The sequence below is a fragment of the Oryctolagus cuniculus genome, chromosome 1 (assembly GCF_051225735.1).
Source record: "Oryctolagus cuniculus isolate XC-2025 breed Fujian yellow rabbit chromosome 1, ASM5122573v1, whole genome shotgun sequence".
NCBI lineage: Eukaryota > Metazoa > Chordata > Mammalia > Lagomorpha > Leporidae > Oryctolagus > Oryctolagus cuniculus.
Window position 1 is genome coordinate 145,982,567 of NC_142867.1, and position 16,892 is coordinate 145,999,458.

The 16,892-nt window shown below is 60.0% G+C and overlaps 1 protein-coding gene across 27 annotated transcripts in view; it reads left to right on the plus strand.

Moving 5' to 3' along the window:
• The window catches only part of WNK2 (WNK lysine deficient protein kinase 2), a 128,487-nt gene that overhangs the window by 88,360 nt on the left and 23,235 nt on the right, over nt 1-16,892 (plus strand). For 5 of the 27 annotated variants that reach the window (XM_070050054.2, XM_070050065.2, XM_051859065.3 and 2 more), the window contains 8 exons: nt 1,939-2,807; nt 3,073-3,154; nt 4,995-5,083; nt 5,180-5,850; nt 8,065-8,279; nt 9,194-9,364; nt 10,117-10,215; nt 16,352-16,396. In XM_070050054.2, coding sequence (XP_069906155.2) covers nt 1,939-2,807; nt 3,073-3,154; nt 4,995-5,083; nt 5,180-5,850; nt 8,065-8,279; nt 9,194-9,364; nt 10,117-10,215; nt 16,352-16,396 — 2,241 coding nt within the window. Of the gene's footprint in view, nt 1-1,938; nt 2,808-3,072; nt 3,155-4,994; nt 5,084-5,179; nt 5,851-8,064; nt 8,280-9,193; nt 9,365-10,116; nt 10,216-16,351; nt 16,397-16,690; nt 16,759-16,892 lie in introns of all 27 variants that reach the window. The other 22 variants (XM_070050076.2, XM_089336171.1, XM_070050049.2 and 19 more) reach the window with 12 other exon arrangements.

A 16,892-nucleotide genomic window follows, 5' to 3' on the forward strand; every position in this document is an offset into this window, starting at 1 on the left:
TCCACCAGTTCATTCCCCAAATGCCTGCAACAAGCAAGGCTGTGCCGGGCTGAGGAGTGAGGACCTAAGGGCGTGAGCCATTGTCTGCTGCCTCCTGGGATGCACAACACAGGGAGCTGGATTGGAAACAGAGACCATCTCTGGGGAAGGACATTGCTCTACTGAACACCGTGACCCAACACGTAAATCTGCAGTCTGGGAACAAGGGTGGGAAAGCTGAGCCCAGACCCAGTCAGCTGTGGACCCATGATTGACAAGACAGCTCTGACTGCTCCACGCCGGGGACAGGATCGTTGTCTTTGCAAGAAAAGGATGTGACAGCAGGCTGTCTGCATGGGGGCAGCCGCCAGGGCTTCTGTCACATGCCATCTACAAAACTCAGTAACCCACGGCTTGTGAATCTCGGTGTAAAAGGTAAAACAGTACAATTCCCAGAAGTGACGGGAGAATGTTTTTATGGCCCCACTGTAGAGAGTCATATTAAAGCGCTAATTAAGATGCTGGGTGCAGGACGGGCATAAATATGACACCATCCGTCCAGCTCGGAGTGCGAGATGTCTGCATGAATGTGTGGCCAGTTCTTGTCCAGTACACGTAAGGACCTCTAAGGATCGAAAAGAAAAGAGGACTCATTGGAAAACAGGCTAGAGGCTTGGACAGCTGCGGGGATCAATAAGATATGTTGCCTAGACACGGTGGAATAATATTCCACTACACAGTCAAGCCCATGGAAGCAGAGGGAAGACGGGAGTTGCCCGGCCTGCAGGAGAGAAGCAAACGTGCTGTTCAGTGGGCTGAAGTTTTATGGCTGCAGGCTGGGGGCATCTAGACACCTGCTGCTGTACAGCATGATTATACAGCATAGGGAACAGGGCAGCACTGCACACTTGTTAAGAGGGTGGGTCTCACTCTGCTGTGGTGCGACCCAGCTCACACCAGTGCCAGACGGGCGCCTGCATTGAATTCAGCGACTCCGTGTGACTGAGTTGGTGCCTCTTGAGAGAGACAGAGGGGGCCAAGTGCCAGGGACAAGGGCAGTGCTGCCCCGCAGGGGCTGCTGCAACCTCCCCACCCCCACCCCCGACACTGGAGCATGCTGCTTGGAGAGACACATGGGAGGGCTGGAAACGAAAGTGGAGGAGGGACCGCCCATCGCCATGAATGACCTTTGATGGCAGCGAGGAGAGTTGCAAAGTGAGTCTGGGGACGTGAGGGGTCTTTAGGGACGAGTGGTCTCCTGCCCCCACTTTTTTAAAATTTAGTGTTCATTTTTGTGCATTTTGGTGATGTTTTTTAAAAAAAATAGACAAAGGTTTGGTTTTTTTAAGGTAAGGAGGAAGAGCTCAGAGGTCAAGTAAGTCCGGGTAATGCTGCCCCCTGCGTCCTCCCCCGGGCACGGCAGCCCCATGCGCTCTGGGTACAGTGCCGCTGGGCGCTGCTCCCTGGCCTGGTCTCCAGGTGCCTCTGCCTGGGATCTTTACCAGCTCCTGCAGGACAGAGACGTCCTGTGCTCCACCTTGCCAAGGACTGGGCATCTGATGCACTGGGAGTCCCAGGTTCTTGTCCACCCCTGGACTGGGGAGGGAGTGCCCGAGAGTCAGATGCCATGGTGCCGTGAGGGTGCGGCGGACGGGCACTCTGAGCGGACTGGGGAGAGCATCCCCGACGGGCAGGCACCACGGTGCTGGTGAGGGCTACCTCCCGCAGGCAGGGCAGGCAGTGCTGCTTCAGCCGGGAGAAGATGCTGCTGGAACCGACCCCGAGGTGAGATCGGCCGCTCGGAGCTCCTGGAGGGGTTTCGAGAAGGCTGTGCTCCACACCGAGGCTGCCTGCAGGCAGCAGGGACTTGGTGTGTCGGGCGGACCAGGCTGTGTGTCAGCGTCACACTCACAGCCCCAGCGCCAGCCATGACTAAGACGTGTTTCCCGTTTCTTCTAGATCCAGCACCTTGTGCCGACCAGCCACCCTTGAAGGAAGCACCCAGCTTCCTAGCTGGTCAGCAGCTCCCGAGCCAGGCAGGCCTCAGTGACTCTCCGGGTGGGACTGCAGCCCCCTTGGCGCCATCCTACCCTCCTGGGACTGCTGCCCCCCAAGACGCAGCAGCAGCAGCCGCCAGCGCCGTGCCAGAGCCAGCGTTAGTGCCAGGGCCTGCCGTCCAGGCAGGAGGCCCAGGGGCCCCTCAGGGGCCAGCTAGGGAGTGTGAGGTCCCCCCAGTGCTCTCAGAGACTCACGATGTCCAGCTGACTGTGCAGCCCCTCGGCGTGGGCCAGGGACCCGGTGCCCCAGCCCCAGAGGCCCCCCGCTACCCCACAGGTCTGGTGGAAACTGCCCCAGCCAGGGAGGCCAGTACCCCAGCGGAGTCCTTGCTGGCCCTGGCGCCCGAGCCCAGCCCACCTGGCAGGGCCCTGCAGCCTGCCCTAGGCCACCCACCACCCCCACTCCCCTCCGCGGTAGGGGCCATCAGCTTGGCCCCCTCCCAGCTCCCCAGTCCTCCACTGGGGCCCGCTGCCCCTCCACCACCGCCCTCAGCCCTGGAGTCAGATGGGGAAGGGCCGCCCCCCAGGGTGGGCTTTGTGGACAGTACCATCAAGAGTCTGGATGAGAAGCTGCGGACCCTGCTCTACCAGGAGCACGTGCCTACCTCCTCGGCCTCGGCTGGGACCCCTGGGGAGGCGAGCGACAGAGACTTCACGCTAGAATCTTTGAGAGGAGACCAGCACCATGCCGAGGCCTGCGGAGCGGATGCAGCCCTGACCCCAGCACCCAGCACTGCGGCCCTGGGGCCCACCCAGGTGCCCCAGCCCTCGGTAAGGAGGCAACCTGGATGTCCCAGCTGTGGAATGGGCATTCTGGCTGTGCAGGGGTGCTCCCGTCCAGAGCTGGCTGGACCACACGTGTTTTGCAACAAATGGCCCCCCTGGGGTCCTGGTAGGCAGCATCGGTGGGCTGCAGAGAGGAGCTGGGTGGCTGAGGGTAGCTCCGGAGCAGGAGGGGAGAAGACCTGCTTTATTAGCTAACAGGGTATGGACAGGCCGGGCTCATGCCCTTTCCTGTTTGCATTTCTGCCTCCAGCTGGAGAAGTCGGAGACAGCCCCTGTGCCAGGGGTCGAGACGGAGCAGGAGCGAGAGCAAGGTGCATCTTCGCCAACAACAGGTAACAGAGCTCAAGGTTGCCGGGTACCGCCAGCCGTCTTTGGGCCTGAAACCTGTGTCTGCATCCTCACCCTTCAGTATCTCAGGCTGGGGTAGAGCCCGTCATCATGTCACAAAACCCAGAGTTCTAGAAGGAACCACACTAGAAATAGATGAGCGCCTTGGCAGGGGTGCAGGGAGCTCACAGGGCCTGTGCAGGCCTCAGGACCCCCAGTAACCGAGTGTCCACACCTGTTTGGGTTGATGTCTCCCCTCCCTCCATACGCCCATGGTTATTTTGGCTGGAGGCCCTGCAGCCCCTGGAAGCTGTCCCCTGCCCCTCCATGCCTTGCTGTGGAACCTCCTGCTAGTGTTCATCTCACTGTCTGATGCCTGAGCCTCCATCCCAGGGAGCGTCTAAGGTGGGAGGGTCTTCCTTAGCCTGGAATTTCTTGGGGGGTGGGCAAGATGAGATGGGAGCAGACGATCAGACAGGGCTGCGCAGTCCCCAGCTGCGTTCCCAGAGCAGTGGCCTGGCTGGGGACAACTGCATTGACTTCCAGGATGCCACACTTTTAGAGTTGGGAAGAGAGGCCTGGGTCAGCGGCTGTGCACAGGAGGGGCTGGCGAGCTTTAGCTGGGGGCAGGTGAGGGACAGGCGTGGGGGCAGGAAAGGATGAGGAAGAGGGCGTGTGTCAGGTGCTGGTGCCTTCCCCTTTAGCATGTTGGCCCAGCTTGGCCCTGGCTGCTGTCAGTGGGGTGATGGGGGGTGAGAAGCTCAGTCGGGTGGGGTCTCTGCATATCAGCTCATAGAGTTTGTCTTGTTGCCTCTTCCGGCAAGCCTGGGACAACCTATTCAGAAAAAGTGGGCTGGCAGAGTGGTTGAGATGCCCACATCCCACATCAGAGTGCCTGGTTCGACTCTCAGCTCCTCTGCTTCCCATCCGGCTTCTTGTTAATGCACACGTGGGAGGCAGCAGGTGATGGTTCAAGTACCTGGGTCCCTGCCACCCACATGGGAGACCCAGAAAGAGTTCCAAACTCCTGGCTCAGCCTGGCCCAGCCCTGGCTGTTGGGGCATTTAAGGAGTAAATCGGGCCGGCGCCGCGGCTCCCTAGGCTAATCCTCCGCCTTGCGGCGCCGGCACACTGGGTTCTAGTCCCGGTCGGGGTGCCGGATTCTGTCCCGGTTGCCCCTCTTCCAGGCCAGCTCTCTGCTGTGGCCAGGGAAGTGCAGTGGAGGATGGCCCAAGTGCTTGGGCCCTGCACCCCATGGGAGACCAGGATAAGTACCTGGCTCCTGCCATTGGATCAGCACGGTGCGCCAGCCGCAGCGTGCCAGCCGCGGCAGCCATTGGAGGGTGAACCAACGGCAAAGGAAGACCTTTCTCTCTGTCTCTCTCTCTCACTGTCCACTCTGCCTGTCCAAAAAAAAAAAAAAAAAAAAAGTAAATCAGTAGCTGGAGGACCTCCCTGCCTTGCTCTCTCTCTCTCTTTCTCTTTCAAATGACATGAAAATAAATAAGTAAATTTGAAAAAAAGAAATAAGAGGCTGTACCCCACTCTGTAAGCAGGAGTGGTTGGAGATCAGCCCTCCTAAACAAGGAAGACATGGGCAAGACAGCTGCTGGCCATGAGGTGTGCAGAGAGCCTGGCTGCACGAGGGCCCTTGGGGTTGAAGCTGCTTCCCTTCCCTGAGTGTGTAGGTATCTTCCGTGAGGTCACATGTACCAGTGCCACAGGCTAGGATGTCACAAGTGTGACCCAAAAAAAGATCCAGGGCACTCACCGCGGGCAGCCTGTCTGTGGGCCATTCCCATTCCCGCCGCCCCCAGCCCCTGTGATGTTGTCCTGTCCCCACAGCAGAGTCAACCTCCAGCAACACGCTGGGCTGCGACAGTGATGGGGGGCAGGTGGCCTCAGACTCCCCCGTGGCGCCCGGGGCCACCCAGGTAAGAGCAATTCAGCTTGGCCGCTGGGGGTGGGGGGTGGGTCTGCTCTCTGCTGGGGCTCCCCTGGACTGTCCTCATTTCTGCTTGTTTCCCAAGGACGCCCCTGCACGCATGGAGCCCCCAGACCGGAAGAGCGGGGTCCCCAGGGAAGCCTTGGCAGAGCTGGCCCAGAGCTGCCCGGGGGCAGTCACAGACAGCAGCCAGCCCAGCCACCACCTGGCACATGGTGCCCGGCTCTCGGGCTCCCCTCCGAAGTGGCTCGGACAGCCGGACAGGGACTCACCTGCCAGAACTGTGGGCCGCTTCTCGGTGGTCAGCACACAGGACGAGTGGACACTGGCCTCCCCACACAACCTGCGGTACTCGGCCCCACCCGACGTCTACCTGGACGAGGCTCCCTCCAGCCCAGACGTGAAGCTGGCGGTGCGACGGGCGCAGACGGCCTCCTCCATCGAGGTGGGCGTTGGCGAGCCCGCGTCCAGTGACTCTGGGGACGAGTGTCTGCAAGGGAGACCCCCAGTGCAGAAGCAGGCCTCCCTGCCCGGCAGCGGCACAGCCAGTGACTTGGTGAAGAAGGCCACGGCCTTCCTGCACAGGTCCTCGAGGGCTGGCTCCCTGGGGCCTGAAACGCCCAGCAGGGCGGGCGTGAAGGTCCCCACCATCAGCGTCACCTCCTTCCACTCCCAGTCATCCTACATAAGCAGCGACAACGACTCAGAGTTCGAGGACGCCGACATCAAGAGGGAGCTGCGGAGTCTGCGGGAGAAGTACGTGGGTGCAAGCCGAGGCGCGGGCTCCAGGGGCCGGGGAAGCCACTGGGCAGCATTAAGTGCGCTCAGAGCGGCGAGCTAGGGGGCTGGGTGGTGGTGAGCCTGGCTTGGGCTCTTCCTGTGGCCTTGAGAGCAGAGTCCCACCCCCAGGGTGTCCTCAGGCCTGGACTGGTGCTGCCCTGTGCTCTGTCTGGCCCCTGCTTCTCTGGGGGCTGCATCTCCCCGCTGCACAGTTGCCCTCAGCCTGCCGCTGAGCTGTTGCTGCGGTGGCCCTCAGAGAGATGTCTTAGGGGATCATGGGACCTGTGCCTTCTCTCCAGCGCACACATGCACACTTTCTTGCTGTATGTGTATATATGTCTGTCTCATGCGGCCCGTATTCGCCCCATTCTTGGAGATGCAGCTGGGATCTGAGCTGTCCTCAGGGTGGCCGTGGGAGGCGGCACTGTGGTTCCGAAGGGGTGACTAAAGCTGAGTTCCCCGGGGACAGCAGAGCCATCAAGCTCATTCTGTGGGAGCGGGCTCAAGTGGTGGACCTCCTGAGAGGGCCGTCTCTTTGGGGCCCAGGCACGGAGAGGGCAGAGCGCTCTGGCTAGGCCTGGGAGGAGGTCGGTGCAGCGCGTGGAGGACGGCTTGGCTCTCTGCCGGAGAATGGGGAGCACTACAGGCTACTGGTTTGGGGCACTCAATAGGCAGGCCCAGCAGCCATGGCCAGCGTGGCTTTAGTTGAGGGTGGGTGGGCAGCACCTGGACCTGAGGGGCAGGGGTCCCTGGGCACAGCCTCTCAGGGATGATTCCCAGAAAACCAGTAGTCAGCTGCAAAAGGGAGCTCATAAGCCTCAGTTGAGAATGGAGGGCACTTGGTGGCATCAGCTACACAGTGGCCCACGGATCCCAAGTGTTGCATGGGAATCCCGTGGACTCCTCATTAGGACACAGGAGCCTGGACTGCTCCTCCTCACCAGGGTTTCTCAGGAGCCCCGTGCTTGACCCACCCTTGCTTTCCGGAGCTGGAAACCCAGGGCACCTGCGGGGAGCAGGCTGGGCAGCTCAGTGGGCAGGCGGGCTCCAGTGTGGGGGTCATGTTGCAGCAGGGTTTCGGGAACCACAGCGCTGCCTGAAGTCCCTCTGCCCACCTGACATCCCACGGCTGACCAACATCCCGTCCGACATGTTACTGCTTTTGAACGCAAATCCGATGCAAACAGCAGTTTTCCACTTCTCCCCGGAGTTTGTAGGGAAGAAAACCCTCAGGGTTGTGTTCTTTTTTATTTGGCTGTTTTTAATGGAAGTTATCTTTCTAAAGCAGACTTGTCCACTGTGGAGGATACACGAGGTAGAATCAGAACTTGTTCCTCTTTTTTTTTTTTTTTTTTTTTTTAATTAGATTTTTTTTTTTTTTGACAGGCAGAGTTAGAGCCAGAGAGAAAGGTCCTCCTTTCTGTTGGTTCACCCCCCAAATGGCTGCTACGGCCGGCGCACTGTGCCTGTCCGAAGCCAGGAGCCAGGTGCTTCCTCCTGGTCTCCCATGCGGGTGCAGGGCCCAAGCACTTGGGCCATCCTCCACTGCCTTCCCGGGCCACAGCAGAGAGCTAAACTGGAAGAGGAACAACCGGGACAGAACCAGTGCCGCAACTGGAACTAGAACCCCGGGGTACTGGTGCCGCAGGCGGAGGATTAGCCAAGTGAGCTGCAGCGCCGGCCAGAACTTGTTCCTCTTTCCCAACCATAAAAATCGCCTATTTTCCCAGCCGGACAAGACAGAGTGGGGGATGGGCTGGGGGAGAGAAGGGACTGCAGGCCCCGTGGGAGCCAACCACACCCAGGTGTAGGAGGGTGTAAGGGAGGCAGGCAGGGGTGCAGTCAACTCATCCCCAAGTGAGCCTAGCAGGGGGCCTTGCCTCCTCCCTTCGGTGGTCCTGCAAAGCACCCCTGTTCACCACCTGTGTGTGGCGGAAGTGACACAGATTTGCGTGTTAATCAGAGGCAGGCTGTCCCTCTCCTCACCCATGTATTGATGTGTAGGGTTTGGTTGTAAGCATATTTGGAAAGGTGACAGTCTGCAGGTTTACCTGTGTTGTTGGGCACTTTGATGCTGCAGGCCCCCAGCCTGGCACATGGCTCGGACAGAAGCAGACCGTGCCACTTAGAGCCCCGCTGTGGCCCTTCCGAGCATAGCCCACCCGCCTGCCTCCTGTCTCCCCTTCTCAGGCACCTCAAGGAGATCTCGGAGCTGCAGAGCCAGCAGAAGCAGGAGATCGAGGCCCTGTACCGCCGCCTGGGCAAACCCCTGCCACCCAGCGTGGGCTTCTTCCACACGGCGCCCCCCACCGGCCGCCGGAGGAAACCCAGCAAGAGCAAGCTGAAGGCGGGCAGGCTCCTGAACCCCCTGGTGCAGCAGCTCAAGGTCGTGGCCTCCAGCACAGGTTGGCGCACCTGCCGCACGGAGGGCTGCGCCGGCAGGGACAGGAGGGGGATGGGAGGGCTCCAGGGACAGCTTTCCCAGACCTGGGCGAGGGCTCGGGGTTGAGTTTCTGGACCTCCTTTCCCTGGGGTAGGAAAATCACTACAGGCTGAGAGAAGCCTGCCTCTGTCCTGGGTGCAGAGACGAGGCCTGGGCAGGGGCGCCCGGGGTGCCTCAGAAGCTCCAGGCCCTCCCTGCCTGCCTCCCCCTGCCCCGCCCCCGGCGGGGGATGCCTCCTTCCACCCCAGTTCTCAGGCCCATGCCACCAGGTCTGCTCAGTAGGGATGCAGCAACTGCCCTTAGCAGCGGGGCAGGGGAGCATGGACACAGCTTCCTGGCCTTGTTAATAGGACACGTGGTCACGGGGATGGCACTGGCCTGGCTCCAGGCAGCCAGGAGCCCATGTATGCACATGCCAGGAGGTCCCGCGAGGCCTTCTGGGCAATGCTGCAAGGTGCTCTGAGGCCAGGGATGTGGGACCCGAGCTCCCCAAGCGTGCCAGACAGGAAGCTAACTGTCAGCTAATAACCAGTTCGTGAGTCGCTCAAGCTCCCCAAATTCGGTGCTAGTGCCCCAGCTAAAGGGAGACTCACTGCTGTGAAGGGTGCACAGACCACCTTAAGCCTGGGTTGTGCCAGCCTTTACCATATTGCACAGCACAAGGTCCCCCAAGGCACTGAGGCCTGGGGAGGCTGGGCACGTCCCTTCATCGTCCCCGCAGTCCCACGGGGGACATCCAGCCACCCATCGTTGTCCGCAGGAAGCTCTGAGCTTCCTCAAGGCCACCCGGCAAAGAGCAGGGACCAGACCCAGCCCGTGCCCTCCCCTGCCCGGTGGCGCCTCATGGTGCCTGTCGCCTCTTCTCCCCCCGCCCAGGTCACTTGTCTGACTCCAGCAGAGGCCCTCCCGCTAAGGACCCTGCCCACACCAGCACGCCCCTGTGCGCCAAGGCAGTTCAGACCCAGCAGCCCTGCTCTGTTCGCGCCTCCCTGTCCACGGACATCTGCTCCGGCTTAGCCAATGACGGAGGCGGAGCGCGTGGCCAAGGTGATTCCAGCTTGCCTGTGTCCAGCATGTGCCAGCCACGTAGGGCTCAGTGGCGTCCAGGAGCACGCCTGTGTGTCAGAGGGGACACGCGCTGCGGCAAAGGCTGCTGAGGCGGCTTCGTAGAAGAGGAGGCAAAGATGTAGTCTTTGGAGGAAAGGATGCAATTGCCCCTCCCCCCCTGCATCGCCAGATCTTGCTGTAAGCAGCCCGAGGCAGGTGATGCGTTTGCTAGAGCCGGCCTCTCGAACGTGGCCCCATGACGGGAGGGGAAGGGGCCAGGCATCACGCTGTGTTCCCAGGCACCGGCTGCCCCACTCCTGCCTGCTCCCCGTAGCAGAGCTGGACGGGGCTATACTCCAGGCCCTTCCCAAGTCCAAGGGCCAGCTGGGGGTCGAGGGCTCAGCTCTTGAGCTGGGAGCGTGGCCCGAGGAGGACGTGTTCTCGTCAACGCCGCCGTGGCTGGATAAGGTGCTCTCCTGGCCTCACCAGAGAACCATGGCGACTGCTGCAGGTGCCCGCCCACCCGCCCACCTGCCCCGCCCACCCTCCCCCCCCACCCCCGGGCCGCTCCTCTCTGCTGCTCGCGTGGCCTCCTCCCCACGCCGGGTCAGTGGCTGTGGTGCTGGGCTGGGCTAGGTGCAGCCGTGGATGTTAGTTACGAGGCTGGTGTGGCTGTTGGTGCGGAGGAGTGGTCGCAGCAACTGTACTTGATGAGTGTCTCTTTGTTTTCTTCCCTCTATATTCACTTGCAGGCTGGACGGTTTACCACCCAACGTCTGAGAGAGGGGCCTATAAGTCTAGTAGCAAGCCTCGCGCTCGATTCCTCACTGGACCCGTATCTGTGTCCATCTGTCTGTATTTGTTCTTTTGTATTTTACCACCTCCCAGCCCTTGGTTTCTCCCCCAGCCCCCTGTCTTCATCACCTCTCATGCATTTCAGAGGATGCCTCCCCACCCCTTGACGCCACTTCCGCAGTGTCACAGGGGGACCCCACGAGCCCTTCCCTGGAACGCCCCGGTCGGCTCGCATGCATGCTCTTGGCTGTGCCCTGGCACCAAAAGCATGCGCGGCGGCTCGCCACCTCCGCCCAAGCACCTGTGCCCCACACCTGTCAGGGTGCCTTGCATTATTTCCGTCACCTCATTTATTTATTTTTTTTTTATGTTGGACGTGGTTTTGTTTTTTCTGTTTTTGTTTTCGTTCTGTTGCGATTGTGGCAGATATCCATGTCCGCTGTCCCCAGTTCCAGTGACAGCAGAAAGACAGCCCCAACCTCCTCCAGACGTGGGTGTTGCCCACGCGTCTGGACTCGGAAGACGTGCGTGTGGCAGGCCGATGCCGTCCGCCGGGTCCCTGGAGCGTGTGACCTCTGTGCAGGGGTCCAAGTCCAGCCCCCAGCCTGCAGACTCCCACCGCCCCACTCCCACCTGTGGACATGCTGACGAGCGTGGGTTCTGCCGAGGGCGTCCTGAGTCCCCTCCGTGCCCGGACCAGGAGCTCTGGAGCCCCCCACAGTCTCTCCTCATCCTCTGCATTTCTCAACCTCAAAAGATGAGGTTGAGGCCCTCCCCCGCGGCTCCCCTAGGCGAGCCTGCACCCCACCTCGCCCCCTCTCCTTATCCGTCCAGCTGGAGCACTTTGCTGGCTGTATTTTTCCTGTGACCCACTCCCCCGACGTGACCTCAGGGATAAAGTCACTGTCACAGCTCCTCAAATCTACCAAACCAAAACCCAGTTCAGGCTCCCTCAGATACCCTGGGCCAGGCTCCTGGGGCCCCAGATTCCCCCTGCCCAGGAACGCACACCTGTGTCGGGCCACCCAAAGCAGGGCGATTTGTTTTAAATTCTCCGAACGATTGGCAAGTGCATCAAAATCTGTGGAGGTTTTAGGCTTTTGCCTTTTTGCTAGAAAAAATTAAGCTTTTTGACAATTGGATTGGATATGCTGGTGTGGGGCACCTGACTTTTTGCTGGTACAATAAAGATACATTGTGCTTGTGGAAGCCAAGGCCACGCCCCCCGGTGGGTGCCATGGCCACTAGTGCCCCATCAGAGGCCGCTCGAGGCAGGACGGGTTGGGTCGAGGGCTTCGGACGCAGTGTCATGTGGCAGTTGGCGCGTGGGTCCGGTCAGTTGCTGCCTTGAGGACAGGGCGGGGCTGGAGGCCCCCTTGCTGTGCCCCCTGGTCCCTGCCTGCTTTACAGTTCACTTGCTGTTCGTCTCCCGTGCGTATGCAGCTTGCCCTGGGGTGGTCGCCAGGTTGAGGACACGGGGCCCTGGCGTCTCGCATCCCCGGACGGCCCAACTTGGGGGCCCAGCAGAGCAGACAGCAGCGATGGCCGTGGCAGATGGTGATCTCACGGCCTCTCTCCCAGGTTGTGTGTTTAAAGGGTTTCCCTTGGTTTTACTGTTACTGGCCGGTATGGGTGAAGGATTTGGGTTTTGGCTGCATTGGTGTGGCCCTGAGACAGAGATGTGTGAGGCAGGCTTAGCACGCAGCTTCTCGGTGTGGGGCCTGGCCCCTTCTCCTGCTGGGTGAGTTCGGTGCTATTGCTGGTTCCATAGGCCAGCCTTGGCTGAGTCAGTCTCTGCATCGAGTGTCCCCACACACTGCCAAGTGGAGGATCAGGATCCAGTCAGATGGGCTGCCACCCAGGAGACGACTGGAGGGCAGTCAGGTGTTGGCAGTGCTGAGCAGCTCAGGACTATGGGTGGGGGCCGGGGTTGGCTGGACGGGCAAGTCCGCTGGTGCCAGCAGGGGCTGGTGATTGACGGCACAGGGCATGGGAGCAGCACACTGAGCTTTGTGTGCTGGGGACCTGTGGAGTCTGGAGTCACATGCAGCTGGGGAGGGGCCAGCCAAGCGCAGCTGAGTGCTCCCCTGATAAAGGCTAGAGAGCCTAGTACACTGCCTTGGTTTGTGACCCCCCCCCCCTTTTCCTGGAATAGAGGAGATTGCAGGAAAGCAAATGCATTAAATTCTTTTTTTTTTTTTTCAAAGATTTGTTTGTTTATTTGAAAGTTAGTTACACAGAGAGAGAAAGAGAGGTCTTCCATCCACTGGTTCACTCCCCGGTTGGCTGCAACAGCCGGAGCTGTGCCAGTCCGAAGCCAGGAGCCAGGAGCTTCTTCCAGGTCTCCCATGCGGGTACAGGGGCCCAAGGACTTGGGCCATCTTCTACTGCTTTCCCAGGCCATAGCAGAGAGCTGGATCGGAAGTGGAGCAGCCGGGTCTTGAACCGGCACCCATATGGGATGCTGGCACTGCAGGCAGTGGCTTTACCCGCTATGCCACAACACTGGCCTCACGTTAAATTCTGAAGTAGAGAAAGGTCTCAGCTTCCAGGAAGCTCCAGGAAGATGACAGGTCCCTGGCAGGGTGAGTTGGAACTGGGCAATGGGGTGGGGACTGTCCCAGGGTAGAGCAGGGCCAAGCATAGGTGGCCCCAGAAGCCAGAGCGAGTGACTTTGTGTGGAGGGCAGGGACGGGGTCCAGGTCACAGCAGTGGGGTTCTGTGTCGCAGGCCCTCAGCACAGACTTGTGTCTACTGGATGCATCCTGGCAGTCAGCGGGCAGCTGGGGGAGCGTGTCCTGAGGGGCGATGAGTCAGAGGCCATGTTGATGCTGCTCACTGACCTCCCTCGGGTCCCCCTACCTTGTCAGATGGGCCTTTCTCGGTGGGTCTCTCTATGTGTTTTTTCTCACCTGTCAGCTATGGCATGTTTGACTCGGGGACCCTCAGACAGGAGAGCCCGTGCTCAGCCAGGTCCTGTGGACAGAGATGCTCAGAGGAGAGGGACTCTGCATCCTGGCGGGGGTCGGCGTGGCTCACCCGTGGGCTATCAGGGACCCCGTGGGGCTCGGGGTCATGCGGCACAGGCGGAAGTGAGTGTCCCCATCTCAGCACAGAGACATGGTTACTCCATGTGGAGACATCATGAAGGGTTTCTGGGACTGATGGTGCTGTCCAGCAGAGCTGACCCCCTCGAGGTAGTGACGCCGTGTGGCATGGCGTTGGGGGCTGGGGCTGCCGCACCGTGACATGAGGAATTGCTCTTGGGCCTGACCTACTTTTAAAAAAAGTCTTCATTTGAAAGAAAAGAGAGAGACAGAGATCTTCGTCTGCTGGTTTACTCCACAGATGACTGGGGGGCCTGGCCAAAGCTAGGAGCCCAGAACTCAATCCATGTCTCCCATGTGGGTGGCAGGAACTCACTTGGCAGGCATTACCTGCCACCTCCCAAGGTGTGCGTAGCAGGAAGCTGGATCAGAAGCAGAGCCAGGACTTTGAACTGAGGCTCTCCAACATGAGATTTGCATGTCCCAAGAGGTGCCATAACCATTTCACCAAATACTTAGCCCCTGACCCAATTTTTCAGCATCGGTCTTAGTCTCGGTTTGAATCCTTCAATCCTTCATGCCTGAGGCCTTCTGGACAGTGCAGGGAGGGGTGCTCAGGCCCTGCGCAGACTAGCAACCCCCAGGTAGCCTCTGTTTTTCTTTCCTTGTGACAAAGGGAGTGGGGACAGAGCAGGGCCTTAGCTCACTGCACAGGCCTACAGGCACAATGAGCCCCTGCCCCAGGCTTGTCCACATGTTTGCTGCCTTTCATACATTCTGGGAGGAAACTGTATTTTCCAACAGCTGGGAGGAGTCTGCGTGGCCCCCACCCCTAGCAGCCCCCAGAATCTGGGCCCTTCTGCCTCCTGCTGGTTCTCTCTTCCCTCCATGGCTGCCTCCCAGCGGGGCAGGAGCCCAGGGTGCTTATCCTGACCTAGACTGGCTAGGCAGGGCTTGTCCATCAGATTCCCTCTGTGTGCTGTGTAGCTGAAGGCTAGGGCCAGGGCAAAGGCAGTGAGGGAGGCGGAGGTGGCACCCGCTAAGACAGGCAGCACTGGTCAGAGTGGGGCCAGGGGTCTCCCCAGCCTAGAGATGGCTCTTCCCCTGAGACCAAGGCCTATATGGCGAGGTTCCTGATCTGTTTGTCCAGAGGCTGAGAGAGATGTCTGTGCTGTGGTTACCTGGGAAGTCCATAGCGGGTGGGTACCATCTTCTCTGGACGCCTGGGCTGTGTCCAGGAAGACCATGGCGGGAAGGGGTTGTTCGTACTGTGTTCACCTGGGCTGCTGTCCAGGACGGCTGTGGGGGTGGGAGCCACCCATTTGCTGGTCATCTGTGGCTGTGAGTAGGAAAGGCCGAGGAGGGTAGGAGCTGTCTGTTCTTTGGTCACCTGGGGCCATGTCCAGCAAGGCTATGGGGGCCAGACGGGGCAGTGTTGTCCTTGGCTCTGAGAGTGTGCTCTGGGATCCTAGGGAGGTGAGACAGCTCTGGCCCACAGGCCCAGCTCCCTCTGGTGGCTCCTGGGCAGCCCCTGGCCTACCTGGTGTTCTTCCCGGTGTGAGGATGGCCAGGAACTAGTGGGAGTACCAGCCCTTCCAGCCCCATCAAGAGCTCCAGGCGGGCAGAGACAGCTTTTCCTAGCACTCCTTTGGAGGCTGGGTCAGGGGACCCAGTGTGACCACAGTCCCTCCATTGCTGTGGGACCACTGCAGTCTAGCAGGGGGGTGATGCCTTTCCACGGTGGTGCACGCTGGATCCGAGCTGTGTGGGTGGGCATAGTCGCAGAGCTTGGGGGTCCCTGCTTCACTGTAGCAAACAGTCCATACCCCTGCATGCCAGAGGGATCCCCAGGGCACATCAGCCCTGCATTTCTGCGCAGTGTCCTCCTGGAATGGCAACCAGCTGGGACTTGGCCCCAGAGCGGCTCTGTCCGGGTCCCTCCTGTCCACCTCCTTCCTTTTTGAACACTAAAAGCTGACAGAATCTCAGCTCGTCTTTCCCCACGGTGGCCTCAGAGAACATCCAGAATGAGCTAAAAATCAGTTGATTTGAGCTGGGTTTCCCAGTCCTGTGTTCACAGCCTGGGTGGGCTCAGGTCAGAGAAGGAAGGCCACCATGGCCGGGTTGTCCAGGTCGCTGGAAGTTCAGAGTTCAGCCTTCGCCCAGGGGCAGGGCTAAGCCTGGGCGCCCTGTTCTGGGGAGTGTGTCCCAGAGGACAGAGTGTGCTCCTGGTGAGGGGACAGAAGGACCCTCTGCACCAGGATGGCCTTGCTGAGTGACCTTGAGAAAGTCTGAGCCCGTCTCTGGGCCAGCTCTGCCTGTCCAGCTTCCCGGGTAGCCAGAGGACAAGCTGGCGTGGCAGCACCCCCGGCCCTCCAGGCCCTGCTGGGCAGTACAGTGAGCTGATGGCCCATCCACCCAGCACCAGAGACCCGGGGGGCGTGTGGGCTGCTCTGTGTAGAGGTGGTCCAGTAACGGGAGTGGGGAGTGGGGGGTGCTGGATGTTCACATGGAGGCCTCGCCCAGGTCAAGGAAAGGTGTGTATCTTGGGAATCGGGGACAGCCCTTAGTATCCCAACCTGATACCTCCTCACTGACCTCACCCACGCCAGCCATCTGCGATCTAGTATGGGCCTGAAACCTGCAAAACAATGTATCTTTTTGCACTTGGAAAACCTCCAGCGGCCTCAGTGGCCGCTGACCCAGGCCCAGCCCAGCTGTGTCTGAGAGCTGAGCTCCGGCGCCTGGCTTTGGGTGGGTTTTCCCGCCTCAACCATGGGGCTCCCCACAGCCTGGTGTTGGAAGGCCACGCGGTGTGGTGTGCTTTGCTTTTTTTTTTTTTTTTCTCCCCCTTCCCTTTTTTCTTTCTCTTTTTTCTGGAATATGCTTCTAGAGACACATACTTCTCCCTGAGGCTTGGGGGCTGGCCCTGGCCCCTCTGCCCCTCGGCGATGCCCGCAGGAGCCTGCACACTAACTGGGGGTGCTGCCCGTTAACCCCCCGCCGGGTTGGCCCTCCTCTCCGAACCGCTGCCCGTGTCTTCCCCGCCCTGCACACTGACAGCTCTGGCTTGGTGTGGTTCATGTCCGGTGTGTGCCGTTCTGCCTAACCCCGTGGTCTTGTGTCGTTTCTTTTTCCCTTGCAGGGTCAGCCCTGAAGCGTCTCTGCCTAGGCAAAGAACACAGCAGTAGTAATTATCCGGGTTTCTTTCCCCTTCTGTCCCGTCTCATCGCATGGGCTTCCCTGTGGCTAGTGCGCGCCAGGGGCCTGCGGCCAGCGGCCTGGGCCTACCCCCTGCCCGCTCTGTGCCCCTCGCTGGGCAGCTTTGCTTCCGCCTGGCAGGACGGCGCCCTCCGGCCCTCGTTGTGTCGCCGTGGCTCCTAGAGTGTGTGCGGTCTCGCCAGTTCACATCTAACAGGCTGACCCTTCTCCGGAACGTCCCCAGATTCCCAATCATTAATTGGCTCCTTTTCCAAAACCGTAGGAATGAGTATTTCCTTGAGGTGTGAGGATGAGTCCCTCCCCACGAGGAGCGATACCAGCACTGAATGGGTATTGGTTTGCCTGGGCCACTCATCTCTCTCGCGCGCTCTTTAGTTTTCTTTCTTTCTTTTGATTTTTTTCTGGCTGAAAGTTCATGTAGAAATAGCTCCATGTGTGTAAAATCTCATCACTAATTTTTAATT